A 21795-nucleotide genomic window follows, 5' to 3' on the forward strand; every position below is an offset into this window, starting at 1 on the left:
CGGTAGATGGTATCGAGTACAGTATATACATATGAGATGAGTAATGTAGGGTATGTAAACATAAAAGTGGCATTGTTTAAAGTGGCTAGTGATACATTTTTACATCAATTTTTCCATTATTAAAGTGGCTGGAGTTGAGTCAGTATGTTAGCAGCAGCCACTCAATGTAAGTGGAGCAGTTGCCGTACCAGGCGGTGATACAGCCCGACAGGATGCTCTCGATTGTGCATCTGTAAAAGTTTGTGTGCTTTTGGTGACAAGCCAAATTTCTTCAGCCTCCTGAGGTTGAAGAGGCGCTGCTGCGCCTTCTTCCCCACGCTGTCTGTGTGGGTGGACCAATTCAGTTTGTCCGTGATGTGTACGCCGAGGAACTTAAAACCCTCTCCACTACTGTCCTGTCGATGTGGATAGGGGGGTGCTCACTCTGCGGTTTCCTGAAGTCCACGATCATCTCCTTTGTTGAGTGTGAGGTTATTTTCCTGACACCACACTCCGAGGGCCCTCACCTCCTCCCTGTAAGCCGTCTCGTTGTTGTTGGTAATCAAACCTACCACTGTAGTGTCGTCTGCAAACTTGATGATTGAGTCATGGGTGAACAGGGAGTACAGGAGAGGGCTTGATTACACACAGGTGGATTGTATTTATCATCATTAGTCATTTAGGTCAACATTGGATCATTCAGAGATCCTCACTGAACTTCTGGAGAGAGTTTACTGCACTGAAAGTAAAGGGGCTGAATAATTTTGCACGCCCAATTTTTCAGTTTTTGATTTGTTAAAAAAGTTTTAAATATCCAATAAATGTCGTTCCACTTCATGATTGTGTCCCACTTGTTGTTGATTCTTCACAAAAAAATACAGTTTTATATCTTTATGTTTGAAGCCTGAAATGTGGCAAAAGGTCGCAAAGTTCAAGGGGGCCGAATACTTTCGCAAGGCACTGTATATATAATAAATATATGTCAATCATCAAAACAAACTGAGGAGGAATATTCTCAGCTCTGAGTCCTGCCACACACACACACACACACACACACACCTGTCTTTTTATATAAAACACTTCACTCAGAACCACAATCACTGCTGCCACGGTAACCAAAGGTTAGCTCTGACAGAGATTGATGCATAGCCAGAGGCTGAGTCATAAATACTCAAACAGGATATTTTCACCCACCCCCCTTCCGTTGTGTGAGAGTGGAGTGTCTTTGAGTGATTTGTGGCGTTATTGAATAAAGCTCACATCAAACAAGCTGCTAATAGAATCCCGAAGGTCCTGAGAATGAATAACATCAGACAAAGGCTCATTCGAAAATGAAATATTTCTCCCATAACGGAACATCAAAATCACCTTCGGGCCATTCTCAAAAAAATATTTCATAATCATTTGAGAAACGACCTTGAACACAGACTCTCATTAACTTGTGGGAGGAAATAGTTGTGTCTGAAGCTTTGTATCTACAGTAAAAGCCTGTGTTAACCAATTAAATGTATTTAAAAATCTTATATTTTTTTTTACATCAGCATGAACTGTTTCAGGAGCATTGTATCCTGTTTATATAGTCCAGTACCCAAAACACAGGTTTGTTGAAGCCCTGGCCAAACACACCTGATTCAACTGACTGAGGGCTTGATGATTGGTTGACGAGTTGAATCAGGTGTGCTGTTGGGGGTACTGGAGGACCTGGGTTGGGAACCACTGATGTAGCACAGCACTGTGGCTGTAAGAGTGAGGGTTTTAAAACGTGTGAAATGGTGTGTGAGCTTATTTAAAACACTGACGTCAGATTACATGAAAATGGTGCTCAAAAGAAAAAGTCAGGGGGGAATATGATGATAAATGAAGTGAATCAGAGAGTAAGATGATACATGAAGTGAATCAGAGAGAAAGATGATACATGAAGTGAATCAGAGAGAAAGATGATAAATGAAGTGAATCAGAGAGAAAGATGATACATGAAGTGAATCAGAGAGTAAGATGATACATGAAGTGAATCAGAGAGAAAGATGATAAATGAAGTGAATCAGAGAGAAAGATGATACATGAAGTGAATCAGAGAGAAAGATGATAAATGAAGTGAATCAGAGAGTAAGATGATACATGAAGTGAATCAGAGAGTAAGATGATACATGAAGTGAATCAGAGAGAAAGATGATAAATGAAGTGAATCAGAGAGAAAGATGATAAATGAAGTGAATCAGAGAGTAAGATGATACATGAAGTGAATCAGAGAGAAAGATGATACATGAAGTGAATCAGAGAGAAAGATGATAAATGAAGTGAATCAGAGAGTAAGATGATAAATGAAGTGAATCAGAGAGTAAGATGATAAATGAAGTGAATCAGAGAGAAAGATGATAAATGAAGTGATTTAGAGAGTAAGAGGGGGAGAGAAAAGAGAGAGGGGGTAAGATTGGCATAACACCAGTGAGGAGGGCAACTGGGGAAATGAAGAACCTAATTGAGTGTGACAGAGAAAAGGAGGGGGTGGCAGTCTGTGTGAGAGGCAGGAAGGTGTGTGTGTGTCTGTGTGTGAGGAGGGGGTAACGTAAATGCCTCAGAGCCCCGTTGGATGAGACTATAATAATATGGATAATACTGTAGATTCAATAGGGGTACACCCAAAATGAAGGGTCTGTGTGTCTGTCTCTGTGTGTGTGTCTGTCTGTGAGGCTATATGGCTCTGTGCTGTTCATTATAACAGGACCCACAGCTGGATATGACAAACCTACGATGGATGAACATGTTGAGCTCATTTCTACAACTTCTGAAGAATGAGTGAGGGGTGAGACAGAGAGAGGAAGGACAGTAGAAGAACCACAGCTGTCATCACTTTCAGTATGGCAGATAATAAGGCCATGAAATTAGCATATGATTGCTTCCTTCTTTATTTCTCTAATCATAATTAGCTGGTCTGAGACTCATCATTTTCTCTCTCTCTCCCTCCGGTTCACGCGCTCTCTCTCTTTCACTCGCTCTCCCTCACCTCATCTGGATCGTTCACTTTACCACTCTCTCTCCTTCACTCGCTCTCCCTCACCTCATCTGCATCGTCCACTTTACCACTCTCTCTCTTTCACTCGCTCTCCCTCACCTCATCTGGATCGTTCACTTTACCACTCTCTCTCTTTCACTCGCTCTCCCTCACCTCATCTGCATCGTTCACTTTACCACTCTCTCTCTTTCACTCGCTCTCCCTCACCTCATCTGCATCGTTCACTTTACCACTCTCTCTCTTTCACTCGCTCTCCCTCACCTCATCTGCATCGTTCACTTTACCACTCTCTCTCTTTCACTCGCTCTCCCTCACCTCATCTGCTTTGTTCACTTTACCACTCTCTTTCCAGCACCCTTTCTCTCGCTTACCATAGCAATCACCCTTATTCAAGCCCACCCCTTCATCCCGCTCTCCTCTAAAGCCTCAATCTCTCCACTACCATTCACCCCCTCTCTTCCCATCTCTCTCTCTCTATCTCTCCCCTACCATTCACCCCCTCTCTTCCCATTTCTCTCTCTCTATCTCTCCCCTACCATTCACCCCCTCTCTTCCCATCTCTCTCTCTCTCCCCTACCATTCACCCCCTCTCTTCCCATCTCTCTCTCTCCCCTACCATTCACCCCCTCTCTTCCCATCTCTCTCTCTCTCCCCTACCATTCACCTCATCTCTTCCCATCTCTCTCTCTATCTCTCCCCTACCATTCACCCCCTCTCTTCCCATCTCTCTCGATCTCTCCCCTACCATTCACCCCCTCTCTTCCCATCTCTCCCCTACCATTCACCCCCTCTCTTCCCATCTCTCCCCTTCCATTCACCCCCTCTCTTCCCATCTCTCTCTCTATCTCTCCTCAGATGATTATATAGTACAGTCATACAGCAGAAAGAGCCATTTGTAAAGGGCTGGTAATGATCTTCTTTCTCACACCTTGCTAGCTCATCTAATATTCATAGATCTAATACTGCTAGCTGGCCTGAAAGGCAGGCAGTGTTTTCCACTAGCGCTGGCTGTCGGGCAAAACAGCCGATACAGACTAATTTTCAAGCCAGGTACTTTTTTCCACTTAAATTAACTAGGCTACTTTTCAATTCGCTACAAAAAAAAAAATGGATTTAAAAAAGTATACAGAGCCCTCTCCCGCTAGAATTTGGTTGCAAGTCTAATTTCTTTACATGGAGAAAGAGAGCATGAATTTGCAGGTCCAATATAATGTGAATGAATTTGCACATACCATATAATGAATGCATTATACCATATAATCCACTCCGCCAATTGTTTTCTGGCACATTCCTTGATTTTCTTTCACATGCAGGGTCTGACATTAACGATGGCCCAGGGTCCATGTGTCGGGCCAGTGCATTTTTACATTCCAGTTCAACATTTACCTGCCCGTCAATCTATTCACTGAGCTTATTTATAAAAGGTGTTGAACTGACTGAATCAAGTCGATCTCATGTATCCTTCCCATTCATAAATCATACAAGTAGTTATATGTCCAGTGTAGAGGTCAACCGATTAATCAGAATGGCCAATTTCAAGTCTTCATAACAATCGGAAATCTGTATTTTTGGACTCCGATTTTGCCGATTTAAATGTATTTTTATTTTTATATATATATATTTTTTACAACTTTATTTAAGGAGGCAAGTTAGTTAAGAACACATTCTTATTTTCAATGACGGCCTTGTTCAGGGGCAGAACGACAGATTTTTACCTTGTCAGCTCAGGGACTCAATCTTGCAACCTTACGGTTAATTAGTCCAACGCTCTAACCACCTGCCTCATGAGGAGCCTGGCTGTTACGTGAATGCAGTAAGAAGCCAAGGTAAGTTGCTAGCTAGCATTAAACTTATCTTATTAAATTACAATCAATCAATCATAAATGGTTGATGACATTACTAGTTTATCTAGCGTGTCCTGCGTTGCATATAATCGATGCGGTGCGCATTCGCGAAAAAGGACTGTCGTTGCTCCAACGTGTACCTAACCATAAACATCAATGCCTTTCTTAAAATCAATACACAAGTATATATTTTTTAAACTTGCATATTTAGCTAAAAGAAATCCAGGTTAGCAGGCAATATTAACTAGGTGAAATTGTGTCACTTCTCTTGCGTTCATTGCACACAGAGTCAGGGTATATGCAACAGTTTGGGCCGCCTGGCTCATTGCGAACTAATTTGCCAGAATTGTACATAATTATGACATAACATTGAAGGTTGTACAATGTAACAGCAATATTTAGACTTCGGGATGCCACCCGTTATATAAAATACGGAACAGTTCCGTATTTCACTGAAAGAATAAACGTTTTGTTTTCGAAATTATAGTTTCCGGATTCGACCATATTAATGACCTAAGGCTCATATTTCTGCGTGTTATTATGTTATAATTAAGTCTATGATTTGAAAGAGCAGTCTGACTGAGCGATGGTAAACAGCAGCAGGCTCGTAAGCATTCATTCAAACAGCACTTTCGTGTGTTTTGCCAGCAGCTCTTCGCAATGCTTCAAGCACTGCGCTGTTTATGACTTTAAGCCTATCAACTCCCGAGATTAAGCTGGTGTAACCGATGTGAAATGGCTAGCTAGTTAGTGGGGTGCGCGCTAATAGCGTTTCAAACATCACTCACTCTGAGACTTGGAGTAGTTGTTCCCCTTGCTCTGCATGGGTAACGCTGCTTCGAGGGTGGCTGTTGTCGATGTGTTCCTGGTTCGAGCCCAGGTAGCAGCGAGGAGAGGGATGCTATACTGTTACATTGGCAATACTAAAGTGCCTATAAGAACATCCAATAGCCAAAGGTATATGAAATACAAATGGTATAGAGAGAAATAGTCCTATAATTCCTATAATAGTCCTATAATTCCTATAATAATACAATACAATACAATACAACCTAAAACTTCTTACCTGGGAATATTGAAGACTCATGTTAAAAGGAACCACCAGCTTTCATATGTTCTCATGTTATGGGCAAGGAACTGAAACGTTAGCTTTCTTACATGGCACATGTTGCACTTGTACTTTCTTCTCCAACACTTTGTTTTTGCATTATTTAAACCAAATTGAACATGTTTCATTATTTATTTGAGGCTAAATTGATTTGATTTATGTATTATATTAAGTTAAAATAAGTGTTCATTCAGTATTGTTGTAATTGTCATTATTACAAATACATTAAAAAAAAACGACCGATTAATCGGTTTCGGCTTTTTTTTGGTCCTCCAATAATCGGTATCGGCGTTGAAAAATCATAATCGGTCGACCTCTAGTCCAGTGTATCGCATCGGGACAAGTAAACAAAAGATCTGGTTTCTATTTTCAATATGAAGTCCATCAGGACTTGCCAGACACGTTAAAGTGAGTGACTCGTCAGTAGCTTACCGATTTGCATTGGTAAGAGAGCTTTCATTTGGCTCCCTAATTTGCAAACTGTTAGATAAATTATGAAAACATTCGATGAAGATGGTGAATCCTCCTCACAGCAGGAACAATAGGTAGGCTAGTGGAGAGATTGCCTCACTGGTCCAAAATAGGATAAAAGAATTGTTGAATTGAATTGTTTTAAAAGCTAATGATACCTATATGGTATTTTCAAAGATATTGATATACAGTTCCAATCAAAAGTTTGGACGCACATACTCATTCCAGGGTTTTTCTTTATTTTTTACATTGTAGAATAATAGTGAAGACATCAAAACTATGAAATAACACATATGGAATCATGTAGTAACCAAAAAAAGTGTTAAACAAATCAAAATATATTTTATATTTGAGATTCTTCAAAGCCGCCACCCTTTGTGTTGATGACAGCTTTGCACACTCTTGGCATTCTCTCAACCAGTGTCATGAGGTAGTCACCTGGAATACATTTCAATTAACAGGTGTGCCTTGTTAAAAGATAATTTGTGGAATTTATTTCCTTCTTAATGTGTTTAAGCATATCAGTTGTATTGTGACAAGGTAGGAGTGGTATACAGAAGATAGCCCTATTTGGTAAAAGACCAAGTCGATATTATGTCAAGAACAGCTCAAATAAGCAAAGAGAAACAACAGTCCATCATTACTTTAAGACACAAAGGTCAGTCAATCCGGAAAAATGTATTCAAGTGCAGTTGCAAATACCATCAAGCGCTATGATGAAACTCACAGGGACCGCCACAGGGAAGGAAGACCCAGAGTGACCTCTGCTGCAGACGATATGTTCATTAGAGTTATCAGCCTCAGAAATTGCAGCCCAAATACAGTGCCTTGCGAAAGTATTCAGCCCCCTTGAACTTTGCGACCTTTTGCCACATTTCAGGCTTCAAACATAAAGATATAAAACTGTATTTTTTTGTGAAGAATCAACAACAAGTGGGACACAATCATGAAGTGGAACGACATTTATTGGATAGTTCAAACTTTTTTAACAAATCAAAAACTGAAAAATTGGGCGTGCAAAATTATTCAGCCCCCTTAAGTTAATACTTTGTAGCGCCACCTTTTGCTGCGATTACAGCTGTAAGTCGCTTGGGGTATGTCTCTATCCGTTTTGCACATCGAGAGACTGAAATTTTTTCCCATTCCTCCTTGCAAAACAGCTCGAGCTCAGTGAGGTTGGATGGAGAGCATTTGTGAACAGGCACACTTAACCAGCATTTGTATTTCAACAGGACAATGACCCAACACACCAGGCGGTGTAAGGGCTATTTGACCAATAAGGAAAGTGATGGAGTGCTGCATCAGATGACCTGGCCTCCACAATCACCCGACCTCAACCCAATTGAGATGGTTTGGGATGAGTTGGACCGCAGAGAATCTCAAATATAAAATATATTTTGATTTGTTTAACACTTTTTTGGTTACTATATGATTCCATATGTGTTATTTCATAGTTTTGATGTCTTTACTATTATTCTACGAGGTAGAAAATAGTACAAATAAAGAAAAGCCCTTGAATGAGTAGGTGTCTAAATGTTTGACTGGTAGTGTAAATGCTAGCTATATCAAAGACATTGATCTAGATCTACTGACTAAATCAAAGTGTTGAGAATGGAGTAATCAACTGCTGCTTTCTGAGTAGCAAAGCCCATGTTAAACACCAGCGTCATTCTTCTATCACATCTGTATTGCAGAAAGCTGAGAAAATGCCTCTTAAAAGGAAGCTTGAAGCCTGTGAATGTCAGCAGTTTTATACGATATTGTACAACAGCTGCTGTTGTACTATCCCCCCAGCCCAGGTGAGCTCGTCTGGCTACTCCACGTGCTTGGGGAAAACACTGAGGCAGGCCAAAACTGAGTACATTCAGAGAGAGATACAGCCTATCTAGGGTTGTGACCATACCAGTATCCAATACTGAGTACATTCAGAGAGAGATACAGCCTATCTAGGGCTGTGACCATACCAGTATCCAATACTGAGTACATTCAGAAAGAGAGATACAGCCTATCTAGGGCTGTGACCATACCAGTATCCAATACTGAGTACATTCAGAGAGAGATACAGCCTATCTAGGGCTGTGACCATACCAGTATCCAATACTGAGTACATTCAGAGAGAGATACAGCCTATCAAGGGCTGTGACCATACCAGTATCCAAATATTTTTTCCATGGCAAAAATGAAAACACAAAGCAGACTAAATACTTTGGTCCTTTAAAAACCTGCTGTGTGTAACATATTGTGTTGTGTGCTCTAGTTGATTCTGGATGACAACATAATGATGTTTGTTTTGTTCTGTGTTTTGTTTCCTTGCCATGATACTGAAGATGATCAAGATACGGATATTGTCCCAGCCTACTATAGAATGTAGGAGTTGAGGGGCTAGGCCTCTCTCTGTGTCATATTGCAGTCTTAACATCAAACCTCATGAAGTGTTTCTCTCATATAATACCAAAAGCGACAATTTCTGTTCTCCATTCATGAGGATAGAGTGAGTTCTTCATCCACACAGAAGGATGGAAGGAGAGGAGAGGTTTAGACTGGCAGCAGCAGGTCATGTCAGGACAGGGTGGCATCAGCTGAGATGACACCAGAACTGGCCCCTCTCAGATCTCACAGAAGGCAGAGTCTGTGACAGACAGACAAACTGACTGAGATAGATAACCTCTGGCAATGACCAAACACTGACAGACGCAGACAGAAAGAGACAGGAAAGGGAGACAGGGAGGGAGATAAATGGAGTGTGAGAAAGAGGTGGAGAGACAGAGAAAGAGAATTGTAGAACAGAGAGAGTGACAGAGGGAGAGACTGAAAGAGACAGATAGACAGAGAGAGAGAGAGAGAAAGATAGAGGGAATGGGAGCGATGGGTAGAGACAGAGGAGACTGAGGTAGGCTGGGTCGATAGAAAGGTGAGAGACACCACAGTGAAGAGATCACTGTCAAATCAAATCACATTTTATTGGTCACATACATATATTTATCTGATGTTATTGCGGGTGTAGCGAAATGCTTGTGTTCCGAGCTCCAATCACTCCCAAGCCACATGTCAATGACCTTTTTGACTATCAGTTAAATATAGGCCTTTAGGTTTAATACCTTTCTGTTTACTGCAGTTACACAGGCAGCCCTACTACCACCCAGTCAGACAGTCAGGTGAGTTCTGTCTGTGGTCTGCCGTGTACAGATAGGGAGGCTTGGGGTATAGGGTGGGCACTGGGCCGTATACTGGGTACATGATCGTTAAGAGTCTCTGGGTGTCCTGTCCTACCTGAGGCTGCGTGAGCGGGGGCGCATGGGCGAGTGTCGTTCATCCTCGTCTGTGATGCTCTCGGAGCTGAAGTGCTTGGTGAGGAAGTGCAGCTCGTCCGCCGTGGGCTGGAAGGGCAGCTGGTGCAGCTTCTCCTGGGATGAACAGGATGACTGTGAGAAGCAGAGAGGGAGGGAGGGATTACAAGGGCAGAAGAGCCGGGCACTAGTAGCGGCTAACTGCTAAAAGGAGGGATTACAGCAGCAGAAGAGCCAAGTAGCGGCTTACTGCTGGAGGGAGGGATTACAAAAACAATAGAGCCAAGTAGCTAGTAGGGGCTAACTGCTGGAGGGGGGATTACAAGAGCAGAAGAGCCAAGTAGCTAGTAGGGGCTAACTGCTGGAGGGGGGGATTACAAGAGCAGAAGAGCCAAGTAGCTAGTAGGGGCTAACTGCTGGAGGGGGGGATTACAAGAGCAGAAGAGCCAAGTAGCTAGTAGGGGCTAACTGCTGGAGGGGGGGATTACAAGAGCAGAAGAGCCAAGTAGCTAGTAGGGGCTAACTGCTGGAGGGGGGGATTACAAGAGCAGAAGAGCCAAGTAGCTAGTAGGGGCTAACTGCTGGAGGGGGGGATTACAAAAACAATAGAGCCAAGTAGCTAGTAGGGGCTAACTGCTGGAGGGGGGATTACAAGAGCAGAAGAGCCATGTACCTAGTAGGGGCTAACTGCTGGAGGTGGGGATTACAAGAGCAGAAGAGCCATGTAGCTAGTAACGGGTAACTGCTAAAGGGAGGGATTACAGGAGTAGAAGAGCTGAGTAGCTAGTAGCGGCTAACTGCTGGAGGGGGGATTTCAAGAGCAGAAGAGCCAAGTAGCTAGTAACGGGTAACTGCTAAAGGGAGGGATTACAGGAGTAGAAGAGCCGAGCAGCTAGTAGGGGCTAACTGCTGGAGAGAGGGATTACAGGAGCAGGAGAGTCAAGTAGCTAGTAGCGGCTAACTGCTGGAGAGAGGGATTACAGGAGCAGAAGAGCCAAGTAGCTAGTAACGGGTAACTGCTAAAGGGAGGGATTACAGGAGTAGAAGAGCCGAGCAGCTAGTAGCGGCTAACTGCTGGAGAGAGGGATTACAGGAGCAGGAGAGTCAAGTAGCTAGTAGTGGCTAAATGCTGGAAAGAGGATTACAGGAGCAGAAGAGCCAAGTAACTAGTAGTAGCTAACTGCTAAGGGAGGGATTACAGGAGCAGAAGAGCTGAGTAGCTAGTAGCGGCTAACTGCTGGAGGGAGGGATTACAAGGGGAGAAGAGCCGGGTAGCTAGTAGCCCAGCGGCTAACTGCTACTGTGAATGTTAACTCCTGGCTAAGGTAGTGTGCTCTGCTCTCTACTGGGCCGTTGTGAATGAACAAACTTTGGATAATTTTAAATGGGGATGATTGTCTGTTAAACATTTAGACTGTACATTAGGGGTTACGGATGTATTGTTGCTCCTTTGAGTAAGATAAAAAATATTCAGAGCTAATTTAACCTGAATCCATAATGAGGTTATATGAGCACAACAACTTCATCTCCTCTGAGCTGGTGAGTAAGCAGGAAGCCTTCAGGCTTTTCATCAACATGAGGAAGAGGCTGTATGTGCCAGACATCAGTCAGACTAACAATATGAGTAACGGTCAGACTAACGGTGAGACTAACAGTCAGACTAGCGGTGAGACTAACGGTCAGACTAACAGTCAGACTAACAGTCAGACTAATGGTCAGATTAACGGTCAGACTAACGGTCAGACTAACGGTGAGACTAACAGTCAGATTAACGGTGAGACTAACAGTCAGATTAACGGTGAGACTAACAGTCAGACTAACGGTCAGATTAACGGTGAGACTAACAGTCAGACTAATGGTCAGACTAACAGTCAGATTAACAGTGAGACTAACAGTCAGACTAATGGTCAGATTAACGGTGAGACTAACAGTCAGACTAATGGTCAGATTAACGGTCAGATTAACGGTGAGACTAACAGTCAGACTAATGGTCAGACTAACGGTCAGATTAACGGTCAGACTAACGGTGAGACTAACGGTTAGAATAACGGTCAGACTAACAGTCAGATTAACAGTGAGACTAACAGTCAGACTAATGGTCAGATTAACGGTCAGATTAAAGGTGAGACTAACGGTGAGACTGGGCTGGGCTGCACCAGAGGGAAGAGATGTACTGTACTAGGAGGGGTGTGAGATTCTTCTGGGATACACACACACACACAAACTCACTGAGACGGTGGAGCTGGGTGTGTTAGTGCCATATCCAGAGGAGGGAAGTGAGGCCAGAGACCAGCGTCTGCCATCCGTCCTAAGAAAGAAAGAGAGAAAAACACAGAGAGGATGGCAGGGGTTAATGTCAGTTCCTGGGTTTACTATGAAAGGCTTGATGGAGCCATGGTACCCAGCTAGATGTCCGGGACAACTCACACTGAAAATTCCAATCAAATCTAAGTTTATTGGTTACGGACACAGATTTGTAAGCGTTATAGCAGGTGCAGTGAAATGCTTGTGTTACTAGCTCCAACAGTACAGTAGAATGTATTGTGTTACTAGCTCCAACAGTACAGTAGAATGTATTGTGTTACTAGCTCCAACAGTACAGTAGAATGTCTTGTGTTACTAGCTCCAACAGTACAGTAGAATGTATTGTGTTACTAGCTCCAACAGTACAGTAGAATGTATTGTGTTACTAGCTCCAACAGTACAGTAGAATGTCTTGTGTTACTAGCTCCAACAGTACAGTAGAATGTATTGTGTTACTAGCTCCAACAGTACAGTAGAATGTATTGTGTTACTAGCTCCAACAGTACAGTATAATGTGTTGTGTTACTAGCTCCAACAGTAGAATGTCTTGTGTTACTAGCTCCAACAGTACAGTAGAATGTATTGTGTTACTAGCTCCAACAGTACAGTAGAATGTATTATGTTACTAGCTCCAACAGTACAGTAGAATGTCTTGTGTTACTAGCTCCAACAGTACAGTAGAATGTATTGTGTTACTAGCTCCAACAGTACAGTAGAATGTATTGTGTTACTAGCTCCAACAGTACAGTAGAATGTATTGTGTTACTAGCTCCAACAGTACAGTAGAATGTCTTGTGTTACTAGCTCCAACAGGCCAGTAGAATGTATTGTGTTACTAGCTCCAACAGTACAGTAGAATGTATTGTGTTACTAGCTCCAACAGTACAGTAGAATGTATTATGTTACTAGCTCCAACAGTACAGTAGAATGTCTTGTGTTACTAGCTCCAACAGTACAGTAGAATGTATTGTGTTACTAGCTCCAACAGTACAGTAGAATGTATTGTGTTACTAGCTCCAACAGTGCAGTAGAATGTATTGTGTTACTAGCTCCAACAGTACAGTAGAATGTCTTGTGTTACTAGCTCCAACAGTACAGTAGAATGTGTTGTGTTACTAGCTCCAACAGTACAGTAGAATGTATTGTGTTACTAGCTCCAACAGTACAGTAGAATGTATTGTGTTACTAGCTCCAACAGTACAGTAGAATGTGTTGTGTTACTAGCTCCAACAGTACAGTAGAATGTATTGTGTTACTAGCTCCAACAGTACAGTATAATGTCTTGTGTTACTAGCTCCAACAGTACAGTATAATGTATTGTGTTACTAGCTCCAACAGTACAGTAGAATGTATTGTGTTACTAGCTCCAACAGTACAGTAGAATGTCTTGTGTTACTAGCTCCAACAGGCCAGTAGAATGTATTGTGTTACTAGCTCCAACAGTACAGTAGAATGTATTGTGTTACTAGCTCCAACAGTACAGTATAATGTCTTGTGTTACTAGCTCCAACAGTACAGTAGAATGTCTTGTGTTACTAGATCCAACAGTACAGTAGAATGTATTGTGTTACTAGCTCCAACAGTACAGTAGAATGTCTTGTGTTACTAGCTCCAACAGTACAGTAGAATGTATTGTGTTACTAGCTCCAACAGTACAGTAGAATGTATTGTGTTACTAGCTCCAACAGTACAGTAGAATGTCTTGTGTTACTAGCTCCAACAGTAGAATGTATTGTGTTACTAGCTCCAACAGTACAGTATAATGTCTTGTGTTACTAGCTCCAACAGTACAGTAGAATGTCTTGTGTTACTAGCTCCAACAGTACAGTATAATGTATTGTGTTACTAGCTCCAACAGTACAGTAGAATGTCTTGTGTTACTAGCTCCAACAGTACAGTATAATGTCTTGCAAATACAGTAGAAATACACACAAAAAATGATCACGGCAAGAAATCAGAAAATAACAACCCACAGTAGATACATTACAGTGAGCATGTGTCAGAATCCACAATATAAATACGTGTTGTGTTGAGACAGTATATCATTTGGACAGAAAATAGTATGTTCAGTGGTAGGTAAATTAGGATGAGCTATGTGGAGAATACAATTTATACAAAGTCTGCAAACACATGCAAGCAAACACACACGGACACAGCCAAGACCACAACATGGAGATGAATATGAGATGAAATGAAGCTGTTTTGCATCACAGTCCTAGTTATAGGGTAGTTTCATGCAGGCTTGGGATGACCATACTTCTTTAGGGACTCTAGGGCATCACAAATCCACGGATACGTTTACTGTAAAAACAGCAGCACAAAAGGACTGCTCTGCTCAACAAGACGTGGAGCCTTTTCAGGGCCGGTATCCACAAAGCATTTCCGAGGAGTGCTGCTCTAGGATCAGTTTAGCCTTTTAGATCATAATGAATACGATTATATGGATAGATCCTAGAACATCACTGCTACTAGAACTTCTCTGGGGCCCTGGTGTGTCCATGCTGGGCAGAGGACATGGGATAAGGTGATGGTGAAAGGTCAAAGGTTACCTGTCAGCCCTGTGCCCGTGACTGTGTGGGAGAGAGGATAGTGTGTTAGCTCTACAAACCCGCTGGTTTTGTGATGAGCATGTCAGATATCCTGATTTATCACACTTCACCATTGTGTGGCACTGTTGCATCAGGTTAATTTTCCTGTCTCCCTGTCCTACCTGATTTACTGATTCAGAGCAGAAGTGTTATCTATCTCCCATACAGAAGACAGGTTATTTCATTTTACTAGCACATGGCATATCGGTCTTCTTGTCTAGAAGGACTGATGAAACTTACTTATTAGAATCCTTTTCATGTGGAGTTGTGCTTAACTCCTCTCAGGCTCGCTATATCTAGTTCTGTAATTACACCTCCTATTCAAAGCCTGTGAATGATAAGAGGATATTAAACTAGGCTTCAACCCTTCAGATGATCTGGGTTTGATTAGCCAGCCTGTCAATTATCACAGAGCTGCTGTGAGTATTAGCCATGGGAGGAGTTGAAGGAAAAAGCTTAACTGGGCTTGGGGGAAACTGTCTCTTCTGTGGGGTGCAGGTGACTGTCAATCAGCATTATGGCTCAAATGACAGAACAAGGTAATAATCCCTTCTGCCTAGCAAACCACTGTATATACAGAGATAAGACGACATCAGAAACATTAAGTCATGTGATCCCAATGAGTTGACCCCTTGACCCCAGGCTCACCTGCGAGCTGGAACGAAGGAGAAGTGTGCTGCCGTGCTGGGGGAGAAGTTTCTGGGGCTGTCCAGGGGGCTGCTCCCTGGGAGAAGTAAGATAGAATGACAATGATTAAATACAAGAAGAAGCAAAAGGCTCAGCTCTAGACCTAGTTATTTAAGTGTGAAGGCCATAAAGTCCCCTTACATAGTCATATCACTGATGTGTGTAACAAGGTCGTGAACCTACACAACAGATTACCCAAGATAATATTTATTTCCTGCTAAGAACCACGTCAAGGAGAACCTAGCAGGACACATGGACAACAGAAATAACCCAACAACACAATCACACAGGTTACAGAAAAACACCCAACCTTTATTAGCATGTGTAAAGGGACTGGAATCTATTGTTCTGACATCCCTGTGTGTGTATCGCATAGTACGTACATCCCCCACCTCCTTCACCCAATGGTAAATGACAAATACATCACGCCTCCCCCGCCTCTGTCTTCCTACTTTCTGACAGGATAATAGGAGTCTTTTAGAGATAACAAAGCTCTTGATGCAGTGTTTTAATTTAGCCAGGGACAGGCCCGAGGAGATGATGTGAGGGGGAGGACCCGGATGAGATGGAGACGAGGGTGCTTAATGACTGGGCTGCTAATCGTCTGGCTGCTTCTTCACAGCAACAACAGCAGCAGTAGAATCAGAGAGAGATGAGATGAATGAGAGAAATAAGAGCATTTAAAGCCCATTACAGAGAGGAAGGAGATGGAGACAAACAAGCTACTCCTCCAGTAGCCACAGAACGCGACGTGTCATTACTGTCTTTAACAATACTGCAGAAGGGACAGAGAAACAAAATGATGGAGAGAGAATAGGAAGAGAGAGAGAGGAGGAACATGAAAGAAAGAAAAAGAGAGCAGGGATGAGGTTGAATAAACGCTCTGGGGTTCGGGTCTATATAGAACCCTCTGTCTGCCTGTTAGCCTACACTGTGCATCACAACCTGCTCAACATAGAGGAAACCTGGGGTGTGAGTCACAACCTGCTCAACATAGAGGAAACCTGGGGTGTGAGTCACAACCTGCTCAACATAGAGGAAACCTGGGGTGTGAGTCACAACCTGCTCAACATAGAGGAAACCTGGGGTGTGAGTCACAACCTGCTCAACATAGAGGAAACCTGGGGTGTGAGTCACAACCTGCTCAACATAGAGGAAACCTGGGGTGTGAGTCACAACCTGCTCAACATGGAAAAGCCCGAATCTGCTCCATATACTGTAAATCACCCCAATAAATCTGAAAAGTGGTCAGGGGGAAATGGAGGTGGGGGTGAAACATGGTGTGCTTCCTGCTCTCACCATTCACCAGGTGGGGAAGCATGACGGACGGACGGACGGGGGGCTGGAGATCACCTCCCTCCCGCATCAATTATGTATTTTCTGAGAAAGCGTAGGCAGTACAAAACCTTTAAATATTAATACAAACATTTATTCCTTGTCTATCTGTTAGAGTAGGAAACGCTTGACTCTTTGTGTGTGTGTATGAGTGTGTGTGTGTATCTGTCATGTAACTGGTAGTGCATAACATTGAGTAGCAGTGCGTTGAGGCTGGGCCCTGGGCCTGTCAGTGAAAGCTGTGTTTAAATGGGCTTGGGGGCCTCTGAGGGGCTATTAGGAGGCATGGGAGAATGAGCTGCATAGGTACAAACAGTACCATAGATTCAGGCAGGGGGCTGGATAGATAGACAGATACACACACACCTCACTGAGAAGATGAACCATTATTCAAATGGAGCCGTGTCTGCAGACACATACAGTGATACACACAGACAGGGGTGGAGAGACACTGTAGTCTACTGCAGGGGAACAACCCCATACTGTCTGTGAAGGCTGAAAGTGATTCAGAGGCATATACAGTATGTAATTTGCACTGGAGAGCCCATGGTGTGTAACATGAGAACTCTATGAGATGACAGTAAAAACCTCCTCTGTGTTTTCCTCATGGGAGAAACACTCTCCTCATTCTACACCCCTGAAGTCATATCTATTGGGTTGCTGCTCATTAAAGAAGAGATGCATGCAGACAAACAGCTAGCTCCCTCAGTGACAGTGTCTTATTTTACCACCCACATAAACAAACACAGAGACATAGAAACACACAGTCAGACAGAGACATACACAGTCCATTAGAAACATAGACATATATCCAAACACACACTCAGACACACTCAGAAAAGGGATGACAAATTGGACATTGTTCTTAAAGTGCAAAAAAATAAATAAATAAAATACATGTGAATTTCCAATGCAGGTGCACTGCTGCTGGCAACAGTTTAGGTCTCACGGTGCGTCCCATTCAGATGGTTAAGCACTGCACCTGTACTGCCATTACTGTACCTCACTTCTACACCTCTATCTCTGTGGAGTTCCCACCCTGGTGACTGCCCTCAGAACACCTGTCCTTCTCAGCCAATCAAAACTCAGAGAACACTGTCTTGTCCAATCAGATGTCTGCTACGCACTGTGCACTCAGTAAATACTAGACTGACCATAGAACAAGAGACAGATAAATATATAGAGAGAGATAGGGAGACAGATAAATATATAGAGAGAGATAGGGAGACAGATAAATATATAGAGAGCGATAGGGAGACAGATAAATATAAATAGAGAGATAGGGAGACAGATAAATATATAGAGAGAGATAGGGAGACAGATAAATATATAGAGAGAGATAGGGAGACAGATAAATATATAGAGAGAGATAGGGAGACAGATAAATATATATAGAGAGATAGGGAGACAGATAAATATATAGAGAGAGATAGGGAGACAGACAAATACAGTGCCTTGCGAAAGTATTCGGCCCCCTTGAACTTTGCGACCTTTTGCCACATTTCAGGCTTCAAACATAAGGATATAAAACTGTATTTTTTTGTGACGAATCAACAACAAGTGGGACACAATCATGAAGTGGAACGACATTTATTGTATATTTCAAACTTTTTTAACAAATCAAAAACGGAAAAATTGGGCGTGCAAAATTATTCAGCCCCCTTAAGTTAATACTTTGTAGCGCCACCTTTTGCTGTGATTACAGCTGTAAGTCGCTTGGGGTATGTCTCTATCAGTTTTGCACATCGAGAGACTGACATTTTTTCCCATTCCTCCTTGCAAAACAGCTCGAGCTCAGTGAGGGTGGATGGAGAGCATTTGTGAACAGCAGTTTTCAGTTCTTTCCACAGATTCTCGATTGGATTCAGGTCTGGACTTTGACTTGGCCCTTCTAACACCTGGATATGTTTATTTTTGAACCATTCCATTGTAGATTTTGCTTTATGTTTTGGATCATTGTCTTGTTGGAAGACAAATCTCCATCTCAGTCTCAGGTCTTTTGCAGACTCCATCAGGTTTTCTTCCAGAATGGTCCTGTATTTGGCTCCATCCATCTTCCCATCAATTTTAACCATCTTCCCTGTCCCTGCTGAAGAAAAGCAGGCCCAAACCATGATGCTGCCACCACCATGTTTGACAGTGGGTATGGTGTGTTCAGCTGTGTTGCTTTTACGCCAAACATAACGTTTTGCATTGTTGCCAAAAAGTTCAATTTTGGTTTCATCTGACCAGAGCACCTTCTTCCACATGTTTGGTGTGTCTCCCAGGTGGCTTGTGGCAAACTTTAAACAACACTTTTTATGGATATCTTTAAGAAATGGCTTTCTTCTTGCCACTCTTCCATAAAGGCCAGATTTGTGCAATATACGACTGATTGTTGTCCTATGAACAGTCTCCCACCTCAGCTGTAGATCTCTGCAGTTCATCCAGAGTGATCATGGGCCTCTTGGCTGCATCTCTGATCAGTCTTCTCCTTGTATGAGCTAAAAGTTTAGAGGGACGGCCAGGTCTTGGTAGATTTGCAGTGGTCTGATACTCCTTCCATTTCAATATTATCACTTGCACAGTGCTCCTTGGGATGATTAAAGCTTGGGAAATCTTTTTGTATCCAAATCCGGCTTTAAATTTCTTCGAAACAGTATCTCGGACCTGCCTGGTGTGTTCCTTGTTCTTCATGATGCTCTCTGCGCTTTTAACGGACCTCTGAGACTATCACAGTGCAGGTGCATTTATACAGAGACTTGATTACACACAGGTGGATTGTATTTATCATCATTAGTCATTTAGGTCAACATTGGATCATTCAGAGATCCTCACTGAACTTCTGGAGAGAGTTTGCTGCACTGAAAGTAAAGGGGCTGAATAATTTTGCACGCCCAATTTTTCAGTTTTTGATTTGTTAAAAAAGTTTGAAATATCCAATAAATGTCCTTCCACTTCATGATTGTGTCCCACTTGTTGTTGATTCTTCACAAAAAAATACAGTTTTATATCTTTATGTTTGAAGCCTGAAATGTGGCAAAAGGTCGCAAAGTTCAAGGGGGCCGAATACTTTCGCAAGGTACTGTATATAGAGAGATAGGGAGACAGATAAATATACAGAGAGAGATAGGGAGACAGATAAATATATAGAGAGAGATAGGGAGACAGATAAATATATAGAGAGAGATAGGGAGACAGATAAATATATATAGAGAGATAGGGAGACAGATAAATATAGAGAGAGAGATAGGGAGACAGAGAGAGACAGAACACAAAGATAGAGATACAGTAGAGTAATGTTTACTAGGGATGCAGGATATATCGGTGACCATATCGGAATCGGACAATATTAGCTAAAATTCCAACATCGGTATCGGCCCGATGTGTAGTTTAACGCCGATGTTAAAAACCGATGTCAAAGATGACGTGCATACCTATATAACGTAGGTAGATGACGTGCATATCTATATAACGTAGGTAGATGACGTGCATACCTATATAACGTAGGTAGATGACGTGCATACCTATATAACGTAGGTAGATGACGTGCATACCTATATAATGTATGTAATGACGTAATGACGCCACGTAAAATTTTGCGCTACACGTGCAACACAGCATTCCTAACCTTGCCCACAATGTCTGCTGTGTGGATCGAGCAGTCAACAAGTCCAGCAGTCATTTGAAAGAGTAACAACATTTCAGTGAGACAACTCAAAGGCGAAATCCATTAAAGCCAAGATAATGGAGGAATTCTTTGCCCTTGATAATCAACCGTTCTCTGTTGTGGGTGATGTTGGCTTTCGCCGACTGGTCGAGGACCGGTACACACTACCAAGTGCGTTATTTTTCAGATGTTGCCCTACCGGAGTTGAAATTGAGAGAGAAAGAGCGAGCGAGAGAGAGAGAGGTGGAGAGAGAGAGGGATGGCGAAAGAAAGATAGAGAAAGGGAGAGAGAGAGTGGAGACAGAAAGAGAGAGCGGGAGAGAGGGGGATGGACGGAGATAGAAAGATTGAGGGAAAGCAAGAGAGCACAAGAGGGAGAGAGAGATAGGGAGGGAGGGATGGAGAAAGAGCGATATTGAGAGTCTGTATTTAATGAAATTCCTTTTCAGACAGGAACTTCAACCTTTTTTCTCAGCTGTATTGAAGATGTGTTATTAAAACCCCTCCATTTCATTAGCATTAAGTCGTTAGGAAAAGAAAGGCCTAAAGCAGAAACATGATTAGACTCTTAACTCTGCTGGAGCTGAAGAGCTAAGGGGGAAGTCATATGGGGTTAAGACTGACTAACCGACTGGCTGGCTGGCTGGCTGGCTGGCTAACTAACTGACTGGCTGGCTGGCTACCTGGCTGACTGACTAACTGGCTGACTGGTTGACTAACTGACTGCCTGACTAACTGACTAACTGACTGGATGACTAACTGACTGGTTGACTAACTGACTGGCTGACTAACTGACTGGCTGACTAACTGACTGGTTGACTAACTGACTGGCTGACTAACTGACTGGCTGACTAACTGACTGGTTGACTAACTGACTGGCTGACTAACTGACTGGTTGACTAACTGGCTGACTGGTTGACTAACTGACTGGTTGACTAACTGACTGGTTGACTAACTGACTGGTTGACTAACTGACTGGCTGACTAACTGACTGGCTGACTGGCTGACTAACTGACTGGTTGACTAACTGACTGGCTGACTAACTGACTGGCTGACTAACTGACTGGCTGACTAACTGACTGGTTGACTAACTGACTGGTTTACTAACTGACTGGCTGACTAACTGACTGGTTGACTAACTGGCTGACTGGTTGACTAACTGACTGGCTGACTAACTGACTGGCTGACTAACTGACTGGCTGACTAACTGACTGGCTGACTAACTGACTGGTTGACTAACTGACTGGTTGACTAACTGACTGGCTGACTAACTGACTGGCTGACTAACTGACTGGTTGACTAACTGACTGGCTGACTAACTGACTGGTTGACTAACTGGCTGACTGGTTGACTAACTGACTGGTTGACTAACTGACTGGCTGACTAACTGACTGGTTGACTAACTGGCTGACTGGTTGACTAACTGACTGGTTGACTAACTGACTGGTTGACTAACTGACTGGTTGACTCTTCACAGAGAGCTAGCTTCCAGTAAATAGTGAACCTTCACAGAGAGCTGGATAGGGTGTC

The 21795-nt window shown here is 42.8% G+C and overlaps 1 protein-coding gene across 13 annotated transcripts in view; it reads right to left on the reverse strand.

Annotated features, from left to right (window-relative positions):
• Positions 1-21795, reverse strand: part of LOC139409498 (microtubule-associated serine/threonine-protein kinase 2-like) — a 284013-nt gene that overhangs the window by 38333 nt on the left and 223885 nt on the right. For 8 of the 13 annotated variants that reach the window (XM_071154737.1, XM_071154735.1, XM_071154736.1 and 5 more), the window contains 4 exons: positions 15243-15318; positions 14556-14576; positions 11932-12010; positions 9686-9837 (listed from right to left, as the gene is read on the reverse strand). In XM_071154737.1, the coding sequence (XP_071010838.1) occupies positions 9686-9837; positions 11932-12010; positions 14556-14576; positions 15243-15318 (328 nt within the window). The remainder of the gene's footprint in view (positions 1-9685; positions 9838-11931; positions 12011-14555; positions 14577-15242; positions 15319-21795) is intronic. The other 5 variants (XM_071154739.1, XM_071154747.1, XM_071154738.1 and 2 more) reach the window with 1 other exon arrangement.

The sequence above is a fragment of the Oncorhynchus clarkii genome, chromosome 5, assembly GCF_045791955.1.
Source record: "Oncorhynchus clarkii lewisi isolate Uvic-CL-2024 chromosome 5, UVic_Ocla_1.0, whole genome shotgun sequence".
Classification (NCBI taxonomy): domain Eukaryota; kingdom Metazoa; phylum Chordata; class Actinopteri; order Salmoniformes; family Salmonidae; genus Oncorhynchus; species Oncorhynchus clarkii.